Source organism: Pollicipes pollicipes, unplaced genomic scaffold (assembly GCF_011947565.3).
Source record: "Pollicipes pollicipes isolate AB1234 unplaced genomic scaffold, Ppol_2.1 Scaffold_4295;HRSCAF=5057_pilon_pilon_pilon, whole genome shotgun sequence".
In the NCBI taxonomy this organism is placed as follows: domain Eukaryota; kingdom Metazoa; phylum Arthropoda; class Thecostraca; order Pollicipedomorpha; family Pollicipedidae; genus Pollicipes; species Pollicipes pollicipes.
Window position 1 is genome coordinate 10992386 of NW_023596461.1, and position 21047 is coordinate 11013432.

Here is a 21047-nt window from a genome sequence, read left to right on the forward strand (position 1 = left end):
CTGATGTAGAATCAAATGGGTCTTGGTTATCACGTTTAAAAGGCCAGCTGGTACTCCTGCTCCATATGGGCACTCCATATGGGCATGGCTATGGACATTCCATAGTTCTGTTTCGAATCGGGCTGATGTTCTCAATTTCCGTTTTCAGACATTCTAATTTAAAAACACTCAGGGTTTTAGCGTTTAGTGGGCGTCGTCCGTTCGTTGACGGAGAGGCAGTTTTATGAATAACACGTTCCGTTTTGTGTCGAGAATGGCGTGTGGCGCGGCAGCGATTCAGGAAACGAAGATTTCTCGCCGGTTATGAGACCGAGCAGCCCATTCACCAGGCGCCTCTGCGAACAATGTGGCCGGGAAGGGACTCGGTCACGTCGTAACAGTGTTGTGCGTCGTGATTGGTGCCATTTCTGCGTTGCTCAGTGGTAGGAATGCTGTAACGCGTTGGGGCATAATCTCTACACCATACAAGCAGTGTATTACATGCATTTCTACATATGTTTTTGCTTGTTGCTGCATGCATGTCTTACCAAATACAGCTGAATGTTCTGTTTGAAAGCGGCGAAGGACCGACATTTTTTGTCCGTAAAGGTCATACGATGATAATAGCTTGCCACCTGGAGCAGAAGGGGAAAATTTTAGGCCAGTGCACCGTAATAAGTGTTGAATAACATTGTGACGTTTTTAAAGGAAATGTTCTACTTTTGAAGGTATTGAGGCAAACATGAGATATGATGAAAACAAGCTCACTTATAACTGTCAGATAATTTTTTGGTGGAGAAAGCTGCTCTAGACAGCACAAGTCTCTGTTTAGTAAAAAGGCTCATCAGTGCGTCATGGTTTGACCACCACCTCGTGCCTCGCACAACATTGGTTGAGAGTCAATGGACGGCCGTTATACCTGGAAGCCGTGCTCACAAGCTCCAGATAGTGAACGCCTCGCCACTATATTTTTCTTGGCCTTGATCGCCGCATGGCTTATGGATTGGTGAGATTTGAATTGCGTTATTATGACGCCATGACTGCGAAGGTGAGTCAAAAGAGCTCCACAAAATGGTTACAACAGTTCAGTGTCGGGATTATCTGGTGTGTTATTGAAATCTTCAGCGGACAGATATTAGAAAACGTTTCAATGTAGTTTTGCTCTTGAAAGATAGCTTTTCAAACTGTCCGTCCTGATGAATGGAAACATTGTTGTGCAGTGAGGCCTCGTCTTACTTTTACGTGACGCTATGACAACGGCGGTATTCCGCATGACTGCAGTTAGGGCGCACTGATTTGCGACATAGCCGATGTTAGTCAAAACTTTGCGGATGAACAGTGGTGGCTGGCAAGCACGCACTAAGTATTTCGGGAGTGCATGCCGTCACTTTCTACGAATGTAACAAAGGATGTTGGTTTTGTATAGTCATGGTTGCAATTTGAACTATGCGCACCGTGCCAGTAATACGTTATCCTCCACATCAACGGTTATATTTTCCTGTTTGCTGATGTTCCAGTGCAGTCATTGTTGCCTTAGCAGACTCAAATGCTTCGCATCAAGCTAATTTTGTTTTCTGTTGGTTGCTAACTCATGTTAGTGCACACAGACCATTTAAACTGTGTCTGTCTGTGCACACAGACAGACACAGATTTAAAACACGCGTTGTCTTTTAATGTGTCAGTCATTCTTTTCTACCGATCGCACCCCGCTGTGTTCGGAAATTAGGCGCCTTGAAGGCTGGTGCGGATTCGCAGCGACCCTCCGCTGCAGACAAAGTCAGCTGATAGCGTGCAGCAAGTTTGTGGACCGCGGCGCGCTCTATCTGCCCTGCGCTGTTGTCGCTTTCTGTACCGGCCGGAGGTGCGAGTCGGGTACGTTGCCCCGCGGGACGACGAGGTGCACGAGAGGTGGACTGCCGCCGGGGCACGCAGACACCTTACGGCCTGCCGCCCTCCCTGCCATGCCGGTGGCAGTGTCTGGCTCAGCTGTGGTTATCACGGAGGCGCTGGGGAAATGGCTCCTTGCCGCCGCCTCTCCGTTTTGGTGGGCATGCACGTGTGGGAGACGGCTCCTATTGTAGAGGCGTGCATGAGTGGTGCGTCATTGCATGCAAACTGATAATGTGCAAAATGCATATGCTTACATTCTCCCCGTTTAAGCACTGCCTACTTTTCCACGTGATGACACGAACATCGACGTGGTCTGGCGCTGGTGCCAGATGAGATCGAAGCATTTGCTAGGAATTGAAACAGGCGAATGCCGACCCTCTTCGTGGAAGGATTCGGTGGTTGCTGCGCCAACCGCAAATTACAAAACTGTACCAATTTTGGCGTGACCCGACGGGTGCTCGGCATTCCGTGTTGCCTTCGTGCTCGCCTGATGCACCGGCGGTTGGCGTGTGCTCGGCGCTCGGCGGCCGGGTTGGCGGCCGGCTAAAAAAAAGACGTGCAAAAACGCCACGGCTGGCGTACGTCTCTCTTAAGCCGCGCTCCCGGGCGATTTTTGCGTGCTGCTCAGACGCCAACGTCGTTACTGCATAGCATCGCGTCTCCTCGTATTGGACGTCTCGGGCGAGTTGTTGTTTGCGGCGTCGGCGGAGCGTTTCCGGGCCCAGCCTGTTGTGGAGTCCTGCGCCGCCCGGCGCGTCTGCCGGTGGCGGTGTGTCCGGCTGACCGCGCGGTGGCATCGGCCGCGTCCGCCCAGCGGCGCGGCGCGCGCCCCGACGCCGCCAGACTGGACGGCGGCTGCTCACAGACAGAGCGGGCGCTCTGATCCGGCGGCGGCCGTGTGCCCGGCACGCGACGCGGCGTTCGCCGAAGCGGCGCCCGGCGGCGGCGAGGCACGCCGCGTGTCTCTCTCTCCCTCCCTCCCCCTCTCCCGCCCGCCGGGCCGCTCGCCCGCCGCCCCGAGCGTCTGCCACTCGGCCGGTTGTGACTTGTCTCGTCCCTCGTCCCGTCCGTCCCCCTGGCTTTGTGCGTGTCCTGTGCTGAACCCCACTTCCTCCTTTGCTTTTTACCAGTGATCCCTCGCGTTCAGCCTCGCTGTCTCTTTTCTTTCATCTCTCTTCCTCACATATCGCCGCACAAATCTTCCCATTCGCCTTCACTACCCCATCCATATTATGCGATTCCACTGGATAATATGAAGGGTTGAAAAGGATCTTCCCTTGTGTTTGCCGTTTTAACCTTCTTGTCTGCTGTTTCTCCCCTCCACTCAGTACATCACGCATTGGCGGCAGGCGAACAGATCCGCCATCCCTTTTTGTGTGCTGCTCTGGATCGCGCGCCGACCCGGCTGAGCCCTGCGGGCCGAGTGCGGAGCCGGGCTGTCCCCTGTGCCCTGCCCGCCGTCGGCCCGGCACGAGATGACCTTGCGCCGAGTGGCGAGCGAACGAGGCACGGCCGTCGCGCCGGCCGCGCTCGGCCCAGCCGACCGCCGGCCGAAGACGACCGACCGACCTTCTGATTTATTTATGCTGCAGTCGTCGCCGACCAGGGCCAGCACCATGCGCGGCTGTTACGTGTGAGAGGCGGCCGGTTTAGGCGCGCCGGCGGAGGCGGCCGCCGCCGCCCGTTTCCGCCGCCAGCCGGTTTGTTTGCGCAGCGGCGAGCGGCCGGGCGCCGCGGCCTCGGACCGGGCGGGACGGGACTGGACCGGACGGGGCAGCCGCCGCCGCCAGTACGCCTGGCGCCGCGATGCGGGAGAGCGAGGCCCGGCGAGGGCGAGCCGGCGGCGAAGCCGTGACCCGGACGGCGGCGTCGGCCGGTGCCGTCGGTCGCCCGGCCGCGGCCGCCGGCCTCCGGTCCCGTGCCGCCGCCGCCGCCAGGGGCCGTGGGTGAGCGCCGCCCGCCAGTGCATGACGCGGCGACCTGCAGCCATTAGCATGCGTCGGCCGGCCCGACGGGTGAGTGACCGCCGCCGCCGCCGCCGCCGCCGCCCGTCACGTGGCGCCCGGCGCCAGCCCGCGTGGCGTCCCCGTGCTCGCTGCCGTCCCGTCGACGGCCGGTTCACCTCGACGGCGGCCCTGACGCCGGCAGGCGGAGGACGCGTGGCATGCGACGCAGGCTGGCACGCCACAGAGGCACGCGGCGGCGCGGCCAGGACGGTGGGCTGTGGAGCTGCCGCTGGCCGCCGCCGAGTCTCAGGCCGGCAGGAAACCGGGCATGCATTGAGACTCGGAGCTGAACTGGCCAGCAGATAGCAGTGTGCATCGCAGCGGTTGCCCTCCAGGGCATTCCAGTTTGGTATTCAGCAGGTGGAATACGGTGGAAAGACCTTGACGGTTTTCTCTGTGATGATTATTGACTTACGTGCTGTGCTGGGCGATTAGCACGCTTTCCGTCCAAAGTCCAGCGGTCTCCGGTCGCTCTCGTACCCTGCCGCTCCGTCATCTGCGGCTCCGACGTCCTGTTCGCTGGCTGTGGTCGTGGCTGACGTCTCGGGCCGGTGCCAGGTGCACTGGGAATACCCGCCGGCGGGCCGCGCTCTCAGCGCCGCTGACCGTGGCAGGCCGGCCGGACGGGCTCGGCCGGCCGGCCACGGTGCCGCCTCGTGGCAGCCGGCCGCCCCCGTGCTGGCTGGGCGCCGGCCATTGTGCCTGCCGGCCTTATCTTGCAGCGCGGCGGGCGGGCGGGCCGGCCGGCCGGCGCGGTGAGGCGCCGGCGAGCGGGGCCGGACTGCCGCCAGACGCCAGCACAGCGCCGCCGGCCGGTGGTCGGCGCACGCCGCCCGGCCCTGTCTGGACTGGGCGGCGGGTGACGCCTGTCGGTTTGGATTGAATGGGCGGCTGGTGTTTTGCATCGGCAGGGTTAGATAGCGGCGGGGTGGTGGTGGAGGTGTCCTGTGGCGCTCTAGAGGTGCTGGTGTCCTGTTTTATGACACGGTTCTCACGGTTTGTGTTCAAAAGAAAAGTTTGCAACTACCACAGGATTCCATTAGATATGCCTCGATTGGAGGTCCAGGTACCGGAAAATATGTCGATCCATGGATTATGCCAAGAACACTTAAAGGTTGGGTCACTTTTATTCCAGCTTAAGTGCTGCGCTTGCGCAATATCCCACTCTTGCTAAACACGGTCCGTGCGTAGTTTTAGGACATGTGACATGCAACTCATAGTTCTTACGAAAGGCAATAATCCAGATTGCTCCGGCATGTGACTGTCAAAGAGCTGTCTGCTGGCGCCTGGCAGCTCCGGCAACAGACCCGCTTTGGTGGTGTCGAAAGCATAGCTCAAAAAGCATAGCATACCTGCTTTGGGTACGACCGCAAAGCCAGAACGCAAGGGAGTCGGAGAAACGGTTGTCGCCCGAATGTCTCCCTTTTACGGTGCGGCGTGGCTCGTGCCTGTCACGGCACTCGCTAAATGAGAGATGGCTATCTGTTCCCCAGATCACAGATGCTCTTAATGCCTCGGATTGTGACGTTCCCGGGACTCAGATCTCCCGCTCGTTGGAACCGCTAGGACAGGGTTGGGATTAGTCTCATGGCGCTCATTGGCGGGTCCGTCGGGATAGCGATGCTCCACAGATCTCATGTCTCGCGTCCTCCCCGATGAGATGGTGACATTCTTTTGATCTCGGCTCCTCCCGGACACCTACTGTGTAATGACACTCTGCCAGTCTCAAGCTTTCTTCCGCTGAACCTTTCGCACAGTGACGTCCCAAGCCTTCTGTCGCCCGCTCCCACTCGGTACGGCTCGGGCAGTGGCGCTCCCCTGGAGCCCGCGCCTCACAGCCGACACCGACTCTTTGTGATGGCTGTTGGCCGTGATGTCACGTTCAACTGCGTCACGGGCGCAATGAATAGGGGGCAAGTCCAAGTGTGGCTAGCAGGTACAGTCACCTGATTCGGCCCATGTAAGCACATAGGGCGAGGCGTGGGCACGCCAGGTCGTGAGTAACCGCGTCAGTGATGTCGATCTATTTGGCGACTAATATCGACCATGGCATCCACACGTGGGCCAGAGCTGCCCTTTCGCCCGATGCGTGCAGTGATCTTCTCGTTATCCGTGGGCAGGTGGTGCCATGTAAACAGTCGATACTTACCGCGCTAATTCCGCCCTCGACAAGCGAGGGAATGGGCCTCGACACTGACGTCACGCTTAAGTCAGGTAGCTTCGTTGCAGGCATGCAACACTCGAATGAGCTTACCTGTCGTAGCGAATGGGTGCATCATTGCCAGTGTCGAGCGAGGCCCTGTAATCCTCCCGGGCTGCCGCTGCCGGGTCGATGCTGCTCGCCCACCCCGGGCGTGTCGCGCGAGATGGCCGACCGCTGACGTCATCAGCTCTGGCCCTGTGTTTACTTGCTGCCCGGCCCCCACTCCGGCATCCGGCCGCCGGCCGCCGGCCGCTGGGTCCGGCGATGGACCCCGGTCACCGGCCTCCGGCGCGGCCGGCGTCACGGGCGCCGGGGCGTCCGCCGCGCCCGCACCCCGCGGTCACGGCGGCAGGAGGCGCCGGCCCTATCTCCGGTGCCGGTCGCTGCCGTGGCGCTCTGGTGTCGGCTGGCGGTGTCTGGCACCCCGATGAGGCCGCTGGTTTGGAGGGCTAATTTAGACTTCACCGCGCCGACAGATTACGGGGGACTGTTATTGCCTGTGGTCTTGTGGATTGCCGGCATTTGTTTACAGAGTCTGGCCGCACGGAGCGAATTTCTGGCGCAGAGCGCAATTTTGCAATATTTGGGCACTAAACCACTTATCCGAGATTCCTGCTCAATCCGTGGAGACAATGATGGATGGCAAGCGTCCCCGTGATGCAATACTACAGTCGTGTCAGTCGTTCCAAAGTGACATTTCGCAGATATTTGATGGTTTTAGCGATTTCTGACAGTCACGACAATGCGCCAAGATTTTGGTCAGAAGCGTTCTGCAAAAGTGAAGGCTGACATCTTCAGTTGCCGATCCTTACATATCGCTTAGTGCTCTGTCGTTCAATGGTGTAGGCTTCGTGGAACTTGGGGCTAAGCAAGCACACCCACAGTGGGTGTGTCTGTAAGCACTCCTCCCGTCCACCCACAGCCTGGAAGCGCCCCTCCACTCCGCCCTCAAATTGGAAGCATTCTCCCACCCCTCGTGCCAGCGCTCCCGCTGTTCTGCTCGGGGCGCTTGTTGGCCTCTTCCCGACAGCCTCGTTTTGGATGGGAGCAGCGCCCAGAGCAGGCTGGAATCGGCCGACTGCCCCGCTGCCCCATAAAGGTGACATCATTCTACGCCCTGCATTTGCACAGTTCTTGCAGGAGCGACGCGTTTTTTAAATGCCTCGGATAGCGTAACGGATTTAGTGTTGTTTCTTGATCGACGACTGGATTTTCCGTTTCGGCGTAGCCCGGCGTGACATTCGTAAGCTTTATCCACTAATAGGGTCTCGCCGATAGCCGTTGTTTGTTTTGACGGGCGGTGTTGACGTCTGGTAGGCCTGCATAGGCTCGGAGTCTCCTGTTGATATTGTTTCCTGGGATGTTGCCGCGTTGTGTTTGTTGGTGAAGTGCGGGAGCGCGGAAGCATGAAAAAGGTTTGGGCAGGCAAGAGTGACATTTCTGCCTTTTTGATATATTTTTACGAGACAACGGCATGTCAAATGTTCCCAAATCGGGGAAGGGGGGCTCCTCTGTCCCCTCTCCTCGCGCCCGTGCCATTGGTATAACGTGCCTTGACGGTCGCGGACGTAGCTGCCGCCAGTATGCACTGGTGGGAAAGTTCAGGTTCCAAATCGAGCCCATGATCCCCGCCTGCCCTGCGCAGCTGCATCAACTGATGGTGGAACGGCGACCAGCCGCTCTCAGCCCCATCAGCTCTCGGTGCCACCCCGTGCCGGTTGTGCAGACCCGGCCGGGGCGTCGACAGCCGCCCAGGTGCCGTGGGCGCAGCGGCCGCCCGCCCAGTCCCATAGACTGGCGGCGGAGACGCGGGCAGGCGGCGGCGGCGGCGCTGTCCGATTACCGCATGACGGCCGTCTCGGTGCCGGCTGTCCAGCACGGCTGTATCAAATTAAGGGGATTTGAGCAGATATAAATGAGACGGCGCGCCCGGACGGACGCTTTAGGCAAGCTTACCGTCTCGTAAGTGCCGGGCGGGAACACATGCCTACGGCTTTGACGACTTGGTCGTCAGGTCAGGTGCATTTTTGTGGGTTAGGGCCGTGGCACGTACTGGCCGGGGTTGCCTGCACATGGGTATGGTCGAACCAGTTCTTAACAGCTGGCTGAGCGCTGACGTAAGTGATTGGCTTGTTTGGTGACAGCTTAGGTGAAGACGTTGCAAAAAGTTGCAGTCCAATAATGTCGTACCTGTGTTACATATCGGGACGCTGTTTGTGGTCACGTGTGGCAGAATCTGTTCGGTTTGTTGGTTAGGTTATTCCGATGAGACACATTTGTTCTCGCCATAATTCAATGCCGTTAATATACCCTCACTTCATCCAATGTTGTAAATTTAGCCTCACATACCTCTTTGCAACGGGCTCCTGACCTTTGTATGGGTTCTATCTAGAAATGTGTGTTGTGGGATGTGCAAAAAGGATCAATCAATGTTGGGGGCATGATTAAATTAAAAATGGGACTGGAAGCCCAAAAGTAACCCCGAACTTGGCGAAAACTGTGAGTGTTGGTGAGCTCAACTCACGCCAGTTTCTCGTCCTTCGAAGCGGTCAGAAGCCGGTCGATTTCGTCACAGGACACATTAGCTGCCGGCCGGCGAATACTCGGAACCGCTCATGTAAATAGAGGGGTGGCGTCGGGCTGATGCCACTGAGGCGGCCGCTGCCGGTGACAGCCCCCCGGCCGGCACCTGGTGCATGGGCGTCCGGCGTCGCCGCAGTTCACCGAGAACAGCGGCTGGACGGCCGGTCGTGGACCGGCGACGCCGCCGCTGACCCGGCTCGGGGGCGGACGCGGGGGCGGACTCGGAGGCGGTTGTCCTGGGTTGTCCGAGGTCGGGGCGCACCGCACGGCTGTCAGGGCCACGTGCCGTCGTCCGCGGCGGCCTCCTGATCGACAGGATGCGCCGCTGCACCGGGGAGAAGATGCAACTCACTTTGTAGACGAAGGGTGATTGGAAGACGGCAGCGGACGAACAAGACGGCGTCCGCGCGAGTCGTTTGTGAGCGCCTGTGAGCGCCACCCGCAGGCAATGAATGACAACGACAGACTGGCCGGTTGTCAGCTCGCCGCATCTTCGCCGCGGAATCTGCTGGGGCTTTGTGGGGCGACGTTGTGACTTGTATACACAAACATTGCCCCCTCCCTCCCCCCCCCCCCCCCAGAAACCGGTAGTGTCCGGACTGGTGTCGCAAGCGGCGGGCGTGTGAGTCACAACTTTCGTCACTCGTGTGGGGGGGGGGGGGGGATAAAACAGGCAGGGCCGCACCATGCCCGGCTGCAGGGTGTTAATTGGCTAGTTGATGTGTTTTTCGTGTTCTTGTTATCTAGACGGCGTCGACGCGATCCGGTGGTCGCGCTTCAGGCTTTGGCCCGGTGGGATTAGGTACGCCAAAAAAGTTTTCTGATCATATTAGGTCTTGAGCCGGCAGACCGTCTTGATGCCCAAAAGCAGCTTGTCAGCCCGGTCAGACCCGAACAGTGTAATATTTTAATTTTTTATAAGTTGTGATTTGGCTCTGGGAGCAACGCACCATATAGAGAGGCGGACATTTTGTGGGCCTGTATTTTTGGCAGGCGTGAGACGCCTGAACGAATCTTTCAACTTTTTACGGAGGTTTTAAACGTCCAGATCGTTAAACAGAGGGATAGTTGCAACCTCATCGTTCGGTGTGTCTTGTGCCAACTAGCTTTTGAGATTCAAAACGAATAGTTGTCATGAGTACGCGTTTAGTGTGACGTCAGCGATGACGGCACAGCGGCTGCGGATGTTCTGATGTCCCGGTGTCGTTACTACTGCAGTGTCCTTGGCAGCATCGCTCTTCGGCGGCAGAACTTTTTCGTTTCACGCGTGTGGTCAAGTTCAGCATAACGGGACGAGGCTGATAATTTTGTCCAGCACAGGTTTTGGATTGATCACCGTCAAAGACAAAACTTGCCCCTGAGGATACCTCAGTGCAGACTCACCCGCTCAGCGCGGTTCAGCCAGCGAACGAGCAGACGGTGGCCATTCGGCGACGATGGTCGTCTGTGAGGCCATCGCCTGCAGACGGCCGTCCTGATCAGTGGACCGCTGACTGCCCGCGGACTGATCGCCGGCGCCGGCAGAGCACCGTTGGCGCCCCAGCTCACGTGTTGTGCTGATGTGTCCGGCAACAGACGGCGTTGTGACGGCCTTGGTACTGTCATCCCCATGTCGGTTACAGCTGCGACGGCGAACCCCAGGGCGCGGGGCATGGAAACCCAGCACAACACATGCGCCGACGGCACTCTTGGAAACAGCAGCGTTTGGGTCGTGCAGCAGCATGCGGCGGGGTGTTGCGGGCCTATGCCGTGATCGGGGCGCGATTGTCACCTCCGCATTCCTTGACACATGCGACGGCCCTGTCCTGTCATATCCTACCATCCATTTTGCACGGATGCCGGCGGACGACGTGACCCTGAAAATGCATGCTGCATGGAACTATGCTCTAGGTGCCCCGGGTCACATCGCAACATCCGTTCTTGCCTCGTTGCCGCCACCGAGAGGGGACCTTCCCATACGAAGCCTGGGTAGGTGCGTGAGCGTCCTGCTGGACAGAGTCCCACCATGGCCGCAGCCTGGTTGGCGGCACCTCGTGGTCGTGCGCGGCCCGCCCACGTGGCAGCGCCGCAGCGCGAGGCCGGCCCGGTAAACAACACCTAGGACACCTGGCCGGGAAAAACACCCAACCCCAGCGCAAGAGGGGGAGAAAGTGGGCTTTCCGGAGCGCGCTCCCCTTCCGCATGGCGGCTGCGGGCCGGGGCGGACACGTGGCCGGCACCGCGCCCGTCCGCCGACCGCTCACGTGCGCCGCGCCGTCCGTCCGTCCGTCCGTCCGTCGGTCGGCGCAGTCCGCGCGGAAACATCGCCAGTGTCAAGGTCCGGCCGGCCAGAGTCACTGACCGCCGGGCCCGTGACGTCACGGCGCGCCGGCCGCGGCCAGCGGTGCCGCGCCGCGGCCGTCGGCGCCTCTGCCGCGCGCGCGCGCGCGCGCCGCGCCGGCCCGCCCGCTCTGCGCCTCAACCGGTGGCCGCGGCGGCCCGCTGACGGCGGGCGATTTTTTCTGGGCGGGGCGGGGCGCAGCGTGGGCGACGTGCGAGCGGACCCCGGACGCGGCGCGACAGAGGCGGCGGCGGTCAGGAGAGCCCGATCTGGGCGCGGACTTTCGGACGCTCCCGGCTGCAGCCCAGCTGCTCCCCGGCCGGTTCGGATGCCGGAGTGCCTGCGGAATGCCGCCAGCGCCGGGTAAACAGAGCCGGAGCGGCGACCGCCGGCGGCGGCGGCGGCGGCGCCGCGGAGCGGCCGTCAGCTGGCCGGCGGTGGCCGACCGTGACGGGAGGCTAGCTGCTTTGGCTGACCGTGACGGCAGGCTGTCCGCCCCGGCTGACCGTGACAGGAGTTGTTTTCTCTGGCTGACAGCGACGGGAGGCTGTCTTCTCTGACTAACCGTGACAGTAACCGTGACAGGAGGCTGTCTTTTCTGGCTGACAGTGACGGAAGGCTGTCTGCTCGGGCTGACCGTGAGGGGAGGCTGTCTGCTCTGGCTGACCGTGTTGGGAGGCTGTCTGCTTTTGCTGACCGTGACGGGAGGTTGTCTGCTTTGGCTGACCGTGACGGGAGGGTGTCCGCCCCGGGTGACGGTGACGGGAGGTTGTTTTCTCCGGCGGACACTGACGGGAGTCTATCTGCTCTGGCTAACCGTGACAGTAACCGTGACAGGAGGCTGTCTTTTCTGGCTGACAGCGACGGGAGGCTGTCTGCTCTGGCTGACCGTTACGGGAGGCTGTCTGCTTTGGCTGACCGTGGCGGGAGGGTGTCCGCCCTGGCTGACCGTGGCAGGAGGTTGTTTTCTCTGGCTGACAGTGACGGGAGGCTGTCTGCTCCGGCTGACCGTGACAAGAAGCTGTCTGCGCTGGGTGGCCGTGACGGGAGGCTGTATGATCTGGCTGACCGTGACGGGAGGCTGTCTGCTCTGGCTGACCGTGACAAAAGGCTGTCTGCTCTGGGCGGCCGTGTTGGGAGGCTGTCCGCGCTGGGTGGCCGTGTTAGGAGGCTGTCCGCGCTGGGTGGCCGTGTTAGGAGACTGTCGGCTCTGTGTAGCTTTGACGCGTGGCCGTCTTCTCACACTGACTCAGATACCGAAAGCGGCTGCGCCTCGGGTGACGAGGGTTTCAAAGTTTTGTGCCCTGTTGCGCATTAGTCTTCAGTTGACGTTGTCGTTTCATCTTCAGCGGATAGCAGCGGTATGTGCAGCATTTTTGGCAAGGCGTTGCCGTTGAGGTCACTGTTTTTTCGCTCATCTTCAGCAGATAACGGCGGCGTGTGCGGCGTTTTTGACAAGGTGCTGTGGTTTTCGTCGATCAAGAATAATGCGCGAGCCTGTGTGTCGTGAAGTTCGTTCATCATCCTAACACTCCGATTACAAGGTGTTATCTGTTATGGGCATCGCGGTCGGTAAATCCCCGTTTGTTGGGCGTCAGATTGCAATCCGTCGTGGGTGGGGATTTCGGCCGTCAGTAAATGCTCAGAGTTGTACAGCCTGAATCGCAGGTGCATCATTTTTAATATAAAGCATTTTTATACATGTGACCCCCAGCTACAGCCGTTTTTGCGCTCGAAAGCTGTTCCGTGCGTGCGGCCTGATGGTCAGTGGAAGCCTGCAGAGCGGCGATCATTCGACGCTCGGGTCGGCCGACCGGCCGTCGGGACACGTGGAGGTGCGTCCGCCCCGCCCCGCCCGCGGATGCGGCCGAACGTGCGGAATGCGCCCGCCGCATGGCCGGTTGCACCATGCGGCTGCAGTGGCTGCGGGCGGCGGGCGACGACGCTCGCCGAGACCGGCCGCCCGCTCCGATGGTATCGCCGCTCGACGACGTGTCCCAGACTTGCCACGCAAGTGGGGGCCGATGCTGCCGGCTGATACTGGTGTTTTGGACGCCTGGAATGCCGGGCGGGGTCGCGTCGGCGGCGGAGCGCGGCTCGATACCGCCTCGTCCGCGCCCCGGGGCGCCGCGCCGTCCAGCCGCTGGCACCGCCCTCCCCCCCCCCCCCCCTCGCAGCGTCGTGCGCGCCGGCGCTCAGCGCAGTCTGGGCCGAGGTCGCTGGCGTCCGCCGACAGCTGCCTGTCATGGGTGGCCTCTCACTGACGCGGACTGCCTGTGGATGGTGGCATTCGGCGTTTTAGCGCGTCCTGAGCCGCGCGTCCTGAATTATTGAAATATCGTACCGGTTGGTGGCATGTGTGGGGGCGAGCGGACGCAGCGTCGGGCGCCGTTGGCGGTGCCGAGTCATGGAGGCCGGCCGGTTCATGCGCAGCATCCCGCGAGCCGAGGCCTCTGCGTGGCCCGTCGAGGTCACTGAGTGATGTCACAGGCGGCCGTGGATCGTCCGCGACCGGACCGCGCGCCAGCTCACACTCACACCGGACCGGCCCCGGCCCACGCCGATCTGGCACAGACCGGGCCCGACCCACACTGGATTAGCAGGGACCCGCCCCATCCCACGTCGGCCTGGCAAGGACCGGCCCCGTCCCACGTCGGTCTGGCACGGACTCGCCTGGACCCACGCCGGTGTCGCGCCAATCTGCTGCCGTCCGTTTAGCCGGGCGCGGACCAGCCCCGAAGCGCACCAGACACACACAAGCCCGGCCGATCGACGCCAGGCCGACCTAGCGGCCGCGCCGACCGGCCGCGCAGCCCGACCGACGCCGACGACGTGCTCGACGCGGTCGACCCGGCCGCTGCGCGGCTCTGCCCGGCAAGGGTGTTGCGGTGGGCGTTCCGCCTGTTGCCCGTGCCCGGCGCGCCATCAGCGGACCGCTGCGCTCCTCAGGGGGCTGACAGGGGCCCGACACGCGCTGACGTGGCGTCGATCACTGCCGGCCGCCGGCTCTGATCGAGCATGGATGTATGCAGCGGTGGCGGCGGCGGCGGCGGCTGTCCTCTCTAGGTCGACTGACGGCTGCGCGGGCCGTTCCAGCTGGGTGAGCCGAGGTCAAAGCGTGGCATTTTACACGCTGCGCCCGCCTACAGTGCAGCGCCAGGCCTTCCTACTCTATCAACCTGTGGATCTTGATTCATTCAAATCTTGTGGTTGCAGTCAAATGACCAAAAGCGGATGCACCGGCTAAGTACGGTGCCGCCCCGGGCATACGCCCCTGAAGATGGATGCCGGACCGGACTGGCGGCGGACGGGGGGGGGGGGGGGGGCGGCTGGTGCGCCGTGGCCTAGGGGAGGGGGTGGGTGCGCCGTGGCCTGGGGGCAGGTGAGGGAGGGGATCGTGGGCGGCTCGTGCCGGCTGTATTGACGCGATCCTGCTGACAGCGGCGGGCCGTGCTGTGATGGATGCCGAGTGGGCATCGCAGGTAATCAGCGTGCCGACATAGCTGCAGAACGAGCACCGCATGCACTTTGCACACACGCTCCTTACCTCCTTCCGTCAGAAAGCTGCCGAGTTATCGCGGGTCGAGTAAAATAAAAACGAAATTGGCAACGCTGCTGAGATGCGGCGCGATGAGCCTGAATGTGATAAGCCACAGTTGGGCCCATGACCATTGAGCTCGTGCAACGCGAGAGGTCAAGGGGGAGTCCTGTGCAGGCTACGAACTGGCCACATGCGCTTGCCTCACGCCGATCTGCTGTGTGCTGTGGGGGCCGATCTCGTTATTTTCAATGCGGTACACTGCTTAGCCGTCCGGCATGCCGCTCAGTTGTGTCTGGAGTCCACGTTGGAACGATTTCTTCTTTTCGGACTCGATCCTCTATTCCCTACATGCGCTGACATACTCGACAACGGCTCTCGCTTGACTTCAACGAGCCAGCGGTTTTCATTTCTAACAAGCCTTGTATTTTCAGCTGTTTCCATGGACCCTGTTACTCATTTAACTGCAGTGGATGCAGCACGGCAGCCCCGGCAGTCGCCGCACTGTAGACCCCGTACCGCCATGCAGGCCGGGCGGATGGGTTTCGCGGGTTATACAGGCCCAACATTTCTCTGCCCTACTCGGAGAGCCTCTGACTGCCGCTGGAACGCGGCCGTCATTGAGATACGCCCACGTCATTGACGTACGCCTACTCGTCGAATGAAACGCTGCTGGCATGAACGGATTAGCAGTTGTGGGCGCCAGAGAGGAAAAACGCAGATTATCGTGATTTCCGGGCTTGGTGGCCTCTGCGAGCGCGACCAACAACCTGACGTTTGTTGCTTTTTTCGTGGAAACGTTGAAAACCTGCCAATTCATGCCCGGTCCCCCGTTGTGTCCGTGCTGACCCACTGTCCGCGGGAGGCGAACACCGCACCAATCGGCCAGGCCAACCTGGCGCCCACGGCGGGAATAAGCGCGGAGCGTCAGGTGGCTGAGCCGTGTCTGAGCTTGGACCGATGGTGGTCGGCGGCAGTGGTCGTTGACGGTGTCGCTGTCGCTCATGGGCGTGCTCGGGCGCAGCGGGGCCCGGGCTGAACTCATGCATCCACGCATCCAGCGTGGCGGCGGAGCTCGGGATCAGCGCTACATCCGCACCGCGCCGTGCTGACTGATGTGTGGAGCTTTACATAACGAATGGAGTGAACATGTGCTCTTTTCCCTTTTTGACAAGCGAAGTGGATATGGGACACGATTTTGCTCAAAAGCAACGATGCTGAAGTCTTGACCTTTCGTTGTCATTGTCCGTGCAACTGTTAAGCTTGTCTTTTACAACGTGACTTGCTGCCGGCGCGGCCTAAAACTCCAATCATCATCACACCGAGAACAGGTCGCGTTCATGCCATGGATTGCCGTGACACCGTGCATACCATTCATTCTGTGTCACACGTCACTCATACATACGCCAGCACAATGCGCCCTTGTCAACCCCCACTCATTGTCATTAGCCCATTACGCAGCGTAACCAGTTTGTAACACCGGGACGCAGGAAAAAAAACACAGAGAACCAGCGAGCTGAAGTGGCGAGGAGACACGATCCTGCCCGACCGCTGGCTCCGCGCCAAGTGACCTGCGCCCTCCCCTTCCGTGCCCAGTGGGCTGTGCCGTGAGTTTGCCGTCCGTGCGCCATACGCGTCCGGCGCCGGGCTCCGTGCTGCGACCGGCGCGCGCCGTCCGCGCTCTGACCGTGCCCCTCCCTGTGTGTCCCGGCAGAGAGGCCCATCGCCACTCGTCACGATGGTGGACCCCAAGAAGACGGCGGTGAAGGAGGAGGAGGAGCCGGTCACGGCCGAGGCGCTCGAACGGCGCGGCAAGCGCTGGGCGGCCAACTTTCTGAAGCGGGAGCCGTCGCCCCGCCGCCTGCTGCACCAGCTGCTGGACAAGCTGCTCAGTCCGCTGAGACCCATCACCGACGACAAAATCGTCGAGTGGATGCGCTGGATCATGGCGGCCGACAAAACGCCGGAGGAGTTCGCCGAACAGGGTCAGTGGGTCGCGGCGGGCCCCGCCGCGCCGGCGGCCGCGTCTGGCGCGCCTGGCCCGTGCCAGCCGCCCTGTGCGGCTGGCGACGCGCAGACCGGGCGTCGACCGAGGCCGCACCCCGTCGCTGACCGGGCGACGGCCGCACTCGGACGGCACAGTCTCGGATGCGCCGTCGGCCGCCTCGCCTGGGTGGCCGGCGAGGCGGGCCGTTCTGTCTGTGTCTGCCCTGCTGTGGTTTAGCTAGTCCCGCCGTGCGATCGGCGCTGTTTTGTTTGGTTCTGACCGTCCGATCGTGGCATGTCCCGGCCTGTCCTGCCACCTGGCTTGTGCCACGCTGTGACGTCTTGTCCGCCGGTTTATGCCGCTCTGTCCCATCCTGTCCTGTGCTCTTTTCTGTCCGCGCGTCGTTCCCGTCTTCCTCGTTTTTTGTCCTTCCGCCTTCTCTCCTCTTCCGTGCCGCACTGTCTCGTCTCAACTCAACTCCTCTAATCTCATTTCATCTCATCTCATCTCATCTCATCTCATCTCATCTCATCTCATCACATTGTCTTCCCTCCCCTGCCCTCCTCTGCCCTCCTCTCACTTCTCTCCCCTTTCCTCCTTTACTCTTCCTTCCCCTCCCCACCCGTCCCATTCACCTCCGTCTTGTCTCGTTCCCATCTTCATCCCCGTCCCCATTCCCATCCCCATCCCCGTCCCCATTTCCGTCCCCATCCCCATTCCCTTGCTCTTGCCCGTGCCCTTGCCCTTGCCCTTCCCCGTCCCTGTCCCTGTTCCTGTTCCTGTCCCTGTCCCTGTCCCTGTCCCTGGCCCTATTCCTGCCCCTGTCCCTGTCCCTATCCCCGTCTCTGCCCATTCCCTGTCTGTCTCTGTCCCTGTCCCTGTCCCTGTCCCTGTCCCTGTCCATGTCCCTGTCCTCTTCCCGTCCCCTTCCCGTCCCCTTGCCGTCCCCGTCCCCGTTTCGTTCGCGGGCCAGCGCGATGCCCAGAGTCGCTGTCGCCGGCCCCCCGCGAGCGCTGAGTCACGCCGGCCGGAACCGTGCTGTTTACACGGATGGTGCCCCAGCTGCCACATCTGGGGCTGCTCTCAGCCGGGCCCCGGCACAGTGACCTTCACCGCACCGGGCCTCTCTTCTCACTCTAGATGGGCGCGAAACGACCCCAGCAGTTGATGCGCCAGAAACCTAGTAATCAATATGTGTATATATATATATATATATATATATATATATACATATAATATTAAATGCTCCTAAATCCTAAGACTAAGAGAATTGCTGCAACGCCCGCATACCGAAAAGTTATCAATGTTAAAGTGTCACACCCAAGTGGATGCCCTCGGATGGGCGAAGGGTCTGGGTTAGACAGAATGCTACCTGTACAATCAGACCTTCCCAAATGTTGCCGCACTGTGCAGTGCAAATTAAGAAGGGTTGAACTCACGCAAGATGTTCTACATGAAGTACAACAATATTGATTGTGACTGCAGAACATTTGGGAAGCTTGTCTCTTAACCTGAAGAAGATCTAACAGTAAAAGGGTTTACTAATGTAATTGCAGTGGACTGAAAGGGGTAAAAACCTTATAGTAGGTTTGCAAGCTCATTTTTCATTTGTCGCGTGATTTGTGTTTTTTTAAGCTTTCCTGTTAGTGCACAGAGAGGTCGTGTTGAACTGTGTTAACTGTGACTGTTGTGAGGTCTAGCATGTTGGTTAAATGGTCTTAAATTTCTTTGTAACTTGATTAAATTTGCACCATTGTACTCGTCCTGATGATGATACGCAATATATCGATGATACGCAATATATCGATGATACGCAATATATCGAAACGTTGACAACTACATAAATGATCGTGGCTGCTGCACTTACCATACAGTCTATTGCTATATATATATATATATATATATATATATATATATATATATATATATATGTATATAATCTAATATACATTTATAGCATCCGATAGGCTCTTTTTTAACCTTTGAACAATTGAAATTGGGAAGCCGTTTCCATGAAAGAATTATCTGCGCCGCTCGAGTTCGGAACAAAAGAGTTAATAGTTGTATCTTGACCGGAAAGCTCTTAAAATAGCTGTTTTTTCACCACATGGCGTAGAAATGTCGAAAATGAATGAGAAAAAGCTCAGCCCGATGCCAGTCAATGTGGGCTTTCTTTAGGCAAGGGTGTCAGATTTGCCTTGCAACTTTAAAACTCACATCAAAGAAAGGCAAGGAGCCAACGTCATCCTCTCCCTCCTTCGTAAATTGGATATTAGAATGTTGGACGTGAAGACAAATGAGAAATTGATCAATATGCGACCTGTGCCGAAGCAACGGGAAGGAGTCGTCAAGGTATCGCTGATAGACTCCTGGTCGACAGTCAGGGGGCGGGGGGGGGGGGGGCGGTTGGATAGCCAGTGCTTTTCGTGAAAGCACATGGATATATTGGCAAAGGGGGTTCGAGTGGAGCTCCCATCCCTACGCCTTATTTTTGTCTTTACAGTTTGTCATTGAGGACAAATAAGGAGTTCATGACAGCGAGTTCTAGTAGAGAGCGAAAACAAGCCGTAGTGAACCCGTGAGCGTAGAATAGGGCACAGATATGTTGTTCACGCAACTGTTTATCATTTCTTTAAGCGCGGAATATATGTAAAAAGGCTGTCAACGTGAAGGCTCACCATATCTGTACCTTCCGAAAACCCAAGTTGTGAATTGTTTTGTGCAAATTGAATAGAATTAAACAGAGTTCATTTATGCTTAATGGCGTAAGCAATGGTACGAATCATTTGGATAGTTATAGGAGGGCGTGCCTCAAGCTGAAAAAATTGGCCTTGAAGGAACAGAGGGTTTGTAGATTTTGGGAAGACCATACGGGATCCTAGTAGTGCTCTCGGGTACGTGAAGCTCTGTAAAGTAATATCCTGTACTTGCTTAGCAGATTTTATTGTTGGTTGTTGAACCGCCATGAACTTTGAGCCGCAGAGCACGAACCTCTGTCTTTGGAAAGCCCACGTTTGCTAGGGTTGAACTGAGCCTTTTCTTGCTCATTCCAGACGCTTTAAAGCTATTTGGTGTAACAGCTATTTACGGGACTTTCCGTTTAAGTTTCGACTTTAAACTCTTATTCCGAACTTGATCTGACTTTTGATCATCTGTAGGTATATATATATATATATATATATATATATATATATATATATATATATATATATATATATACACCTCTGTCTCTGTCCGTGTCCCTGTCGCACCTGGCCTCCCTGTCCTTGCCCTTGTCGCATGGCGGGCGCAAGTCCGAGACGCTGCCGCCTGACATTTTACGCCCGCCTGACGTTCGGACGTGTGGTTCTTGGAGCAGCGTGCTCTGGCCTTGTGGGCTATCAGGGCCCAGTCATCCCCAGACGCAAATTGCAGCGAATACCAGCAGTGTGTACTGGACCATGCTGGCTCAAGGCTAGGCGGCTTTGCACTAATGATGCATGATAACCATCGTGGCAGTTTACAGGACGTTTTCACGTCACATTCCTGGTAGTGTATACGTGCAATCGTTCCTGTGCCCCAGCACAGGGTTAGGTTAGACGACGCGTGGATGTTGGGTGACGTTCTGCGTTCTGCAATAGCAGCTTATTGCTTTGGGATGCAATTCTGTTGCGCTGTCTGCAGACATGTCCCTCTCCGCCCGTCCGGCGGAAACCGTTGACCCCCCCCCCTCCCCCCCCCCGCTCTGCCCCGCAGTTCGAAGCTATGACAACGCCCAACGCTGCGGTATGGTGTGGACGGCCAACTTCGTGGCGTACCGGTGCCGCACGTGCGGCATCTCGCCGTGCATGTCGCTCTGCGCCGAGTGCTTCCAGCGCGGCAACCACGACGGCCACGACTACAACATGTTCTGGTCGCAGGCCGGCGGCGCCTGCGACTGCGGCGACCCTTACGTCATGAAGCAGACCGGGTGAGAGAGCGCGATGCGGCCGGGACGGCCGAGCTGTCGGCGGCGTGCCCCGCTGGGGCGTGGCAGGCTCTCAGGCGTGTGCCGAGTGCTCGTTTGCTAGTTGGTTTTTTGCTCGTTTGTTAAGGCTATCGCCGACAGATAATGTCATGCTGGCATGCGAAGTCACTAGGTGAGACGCAAGCGCGCCCTGCGCCGCTCGGTGAAGCGCGGGTCGCCGCGCCGTGGCCGAGCAGGCTCCGCACGGGCAGCCGAGCTCGACCGCGCCGACGCCGCGTGCCGTGCACCCTGCCGTCGCCGCCGCGATGCTGCGCCGCCGCTCTGACGCGGCCTCGGTCCGCCCGGCGCGGCCAGGTTTTGCTCGCTGCACGGCCAGATGGACCCGTCGGCGCAGGTGCGGCCGCCCGACTCGCTGATGCAGCTGCCGCGCGAGATGATGCCGCGCATCTTCACCCGTCTGCTCGTCTACCTGCGCATCAACAGGTGGGTGAACGGGGCGCGCCCGGGCCAGGGGCGACTCCGCGGCGCGTGGCCGGGCCGGCGGCGCGAGCCGCGCTCGCCGGCCGGCCGGCGCACGTGTTGCCGGGGAGTGGCC

The 21047-nt window shown here is 59.3% G+C and overlaps 1 protein-coding gene across 1 annotated transcript in view; it reads left to right on the forward strand.

The window, feature by feature from the left end:
- Nucleotides 1–21047, forward strand: part of Ubr3 (Ubr3 ubiquitin ligase) — a 53715-nt gene that overhangs the window by 12723 nt on the left and 19945 nt on the right. Inside the window, exons 2-4 of the mRNA XM_037219603.1 lie at nt 16234–16504; nt 20242–20455; nt 20807–20935. Of these exons, the coding sequence (XP_037075498.1) occupies nt 16258–16504; nt 20242–20455; nt 20807–20935 (590 nt within the window). The 5' untranslated portion in view covers nt 16234–16257. The remainder of the gene's footprint in view (nt 1–16233; nt 16505–20241; nt 20456–20806; nt 20936–21047) is intronic.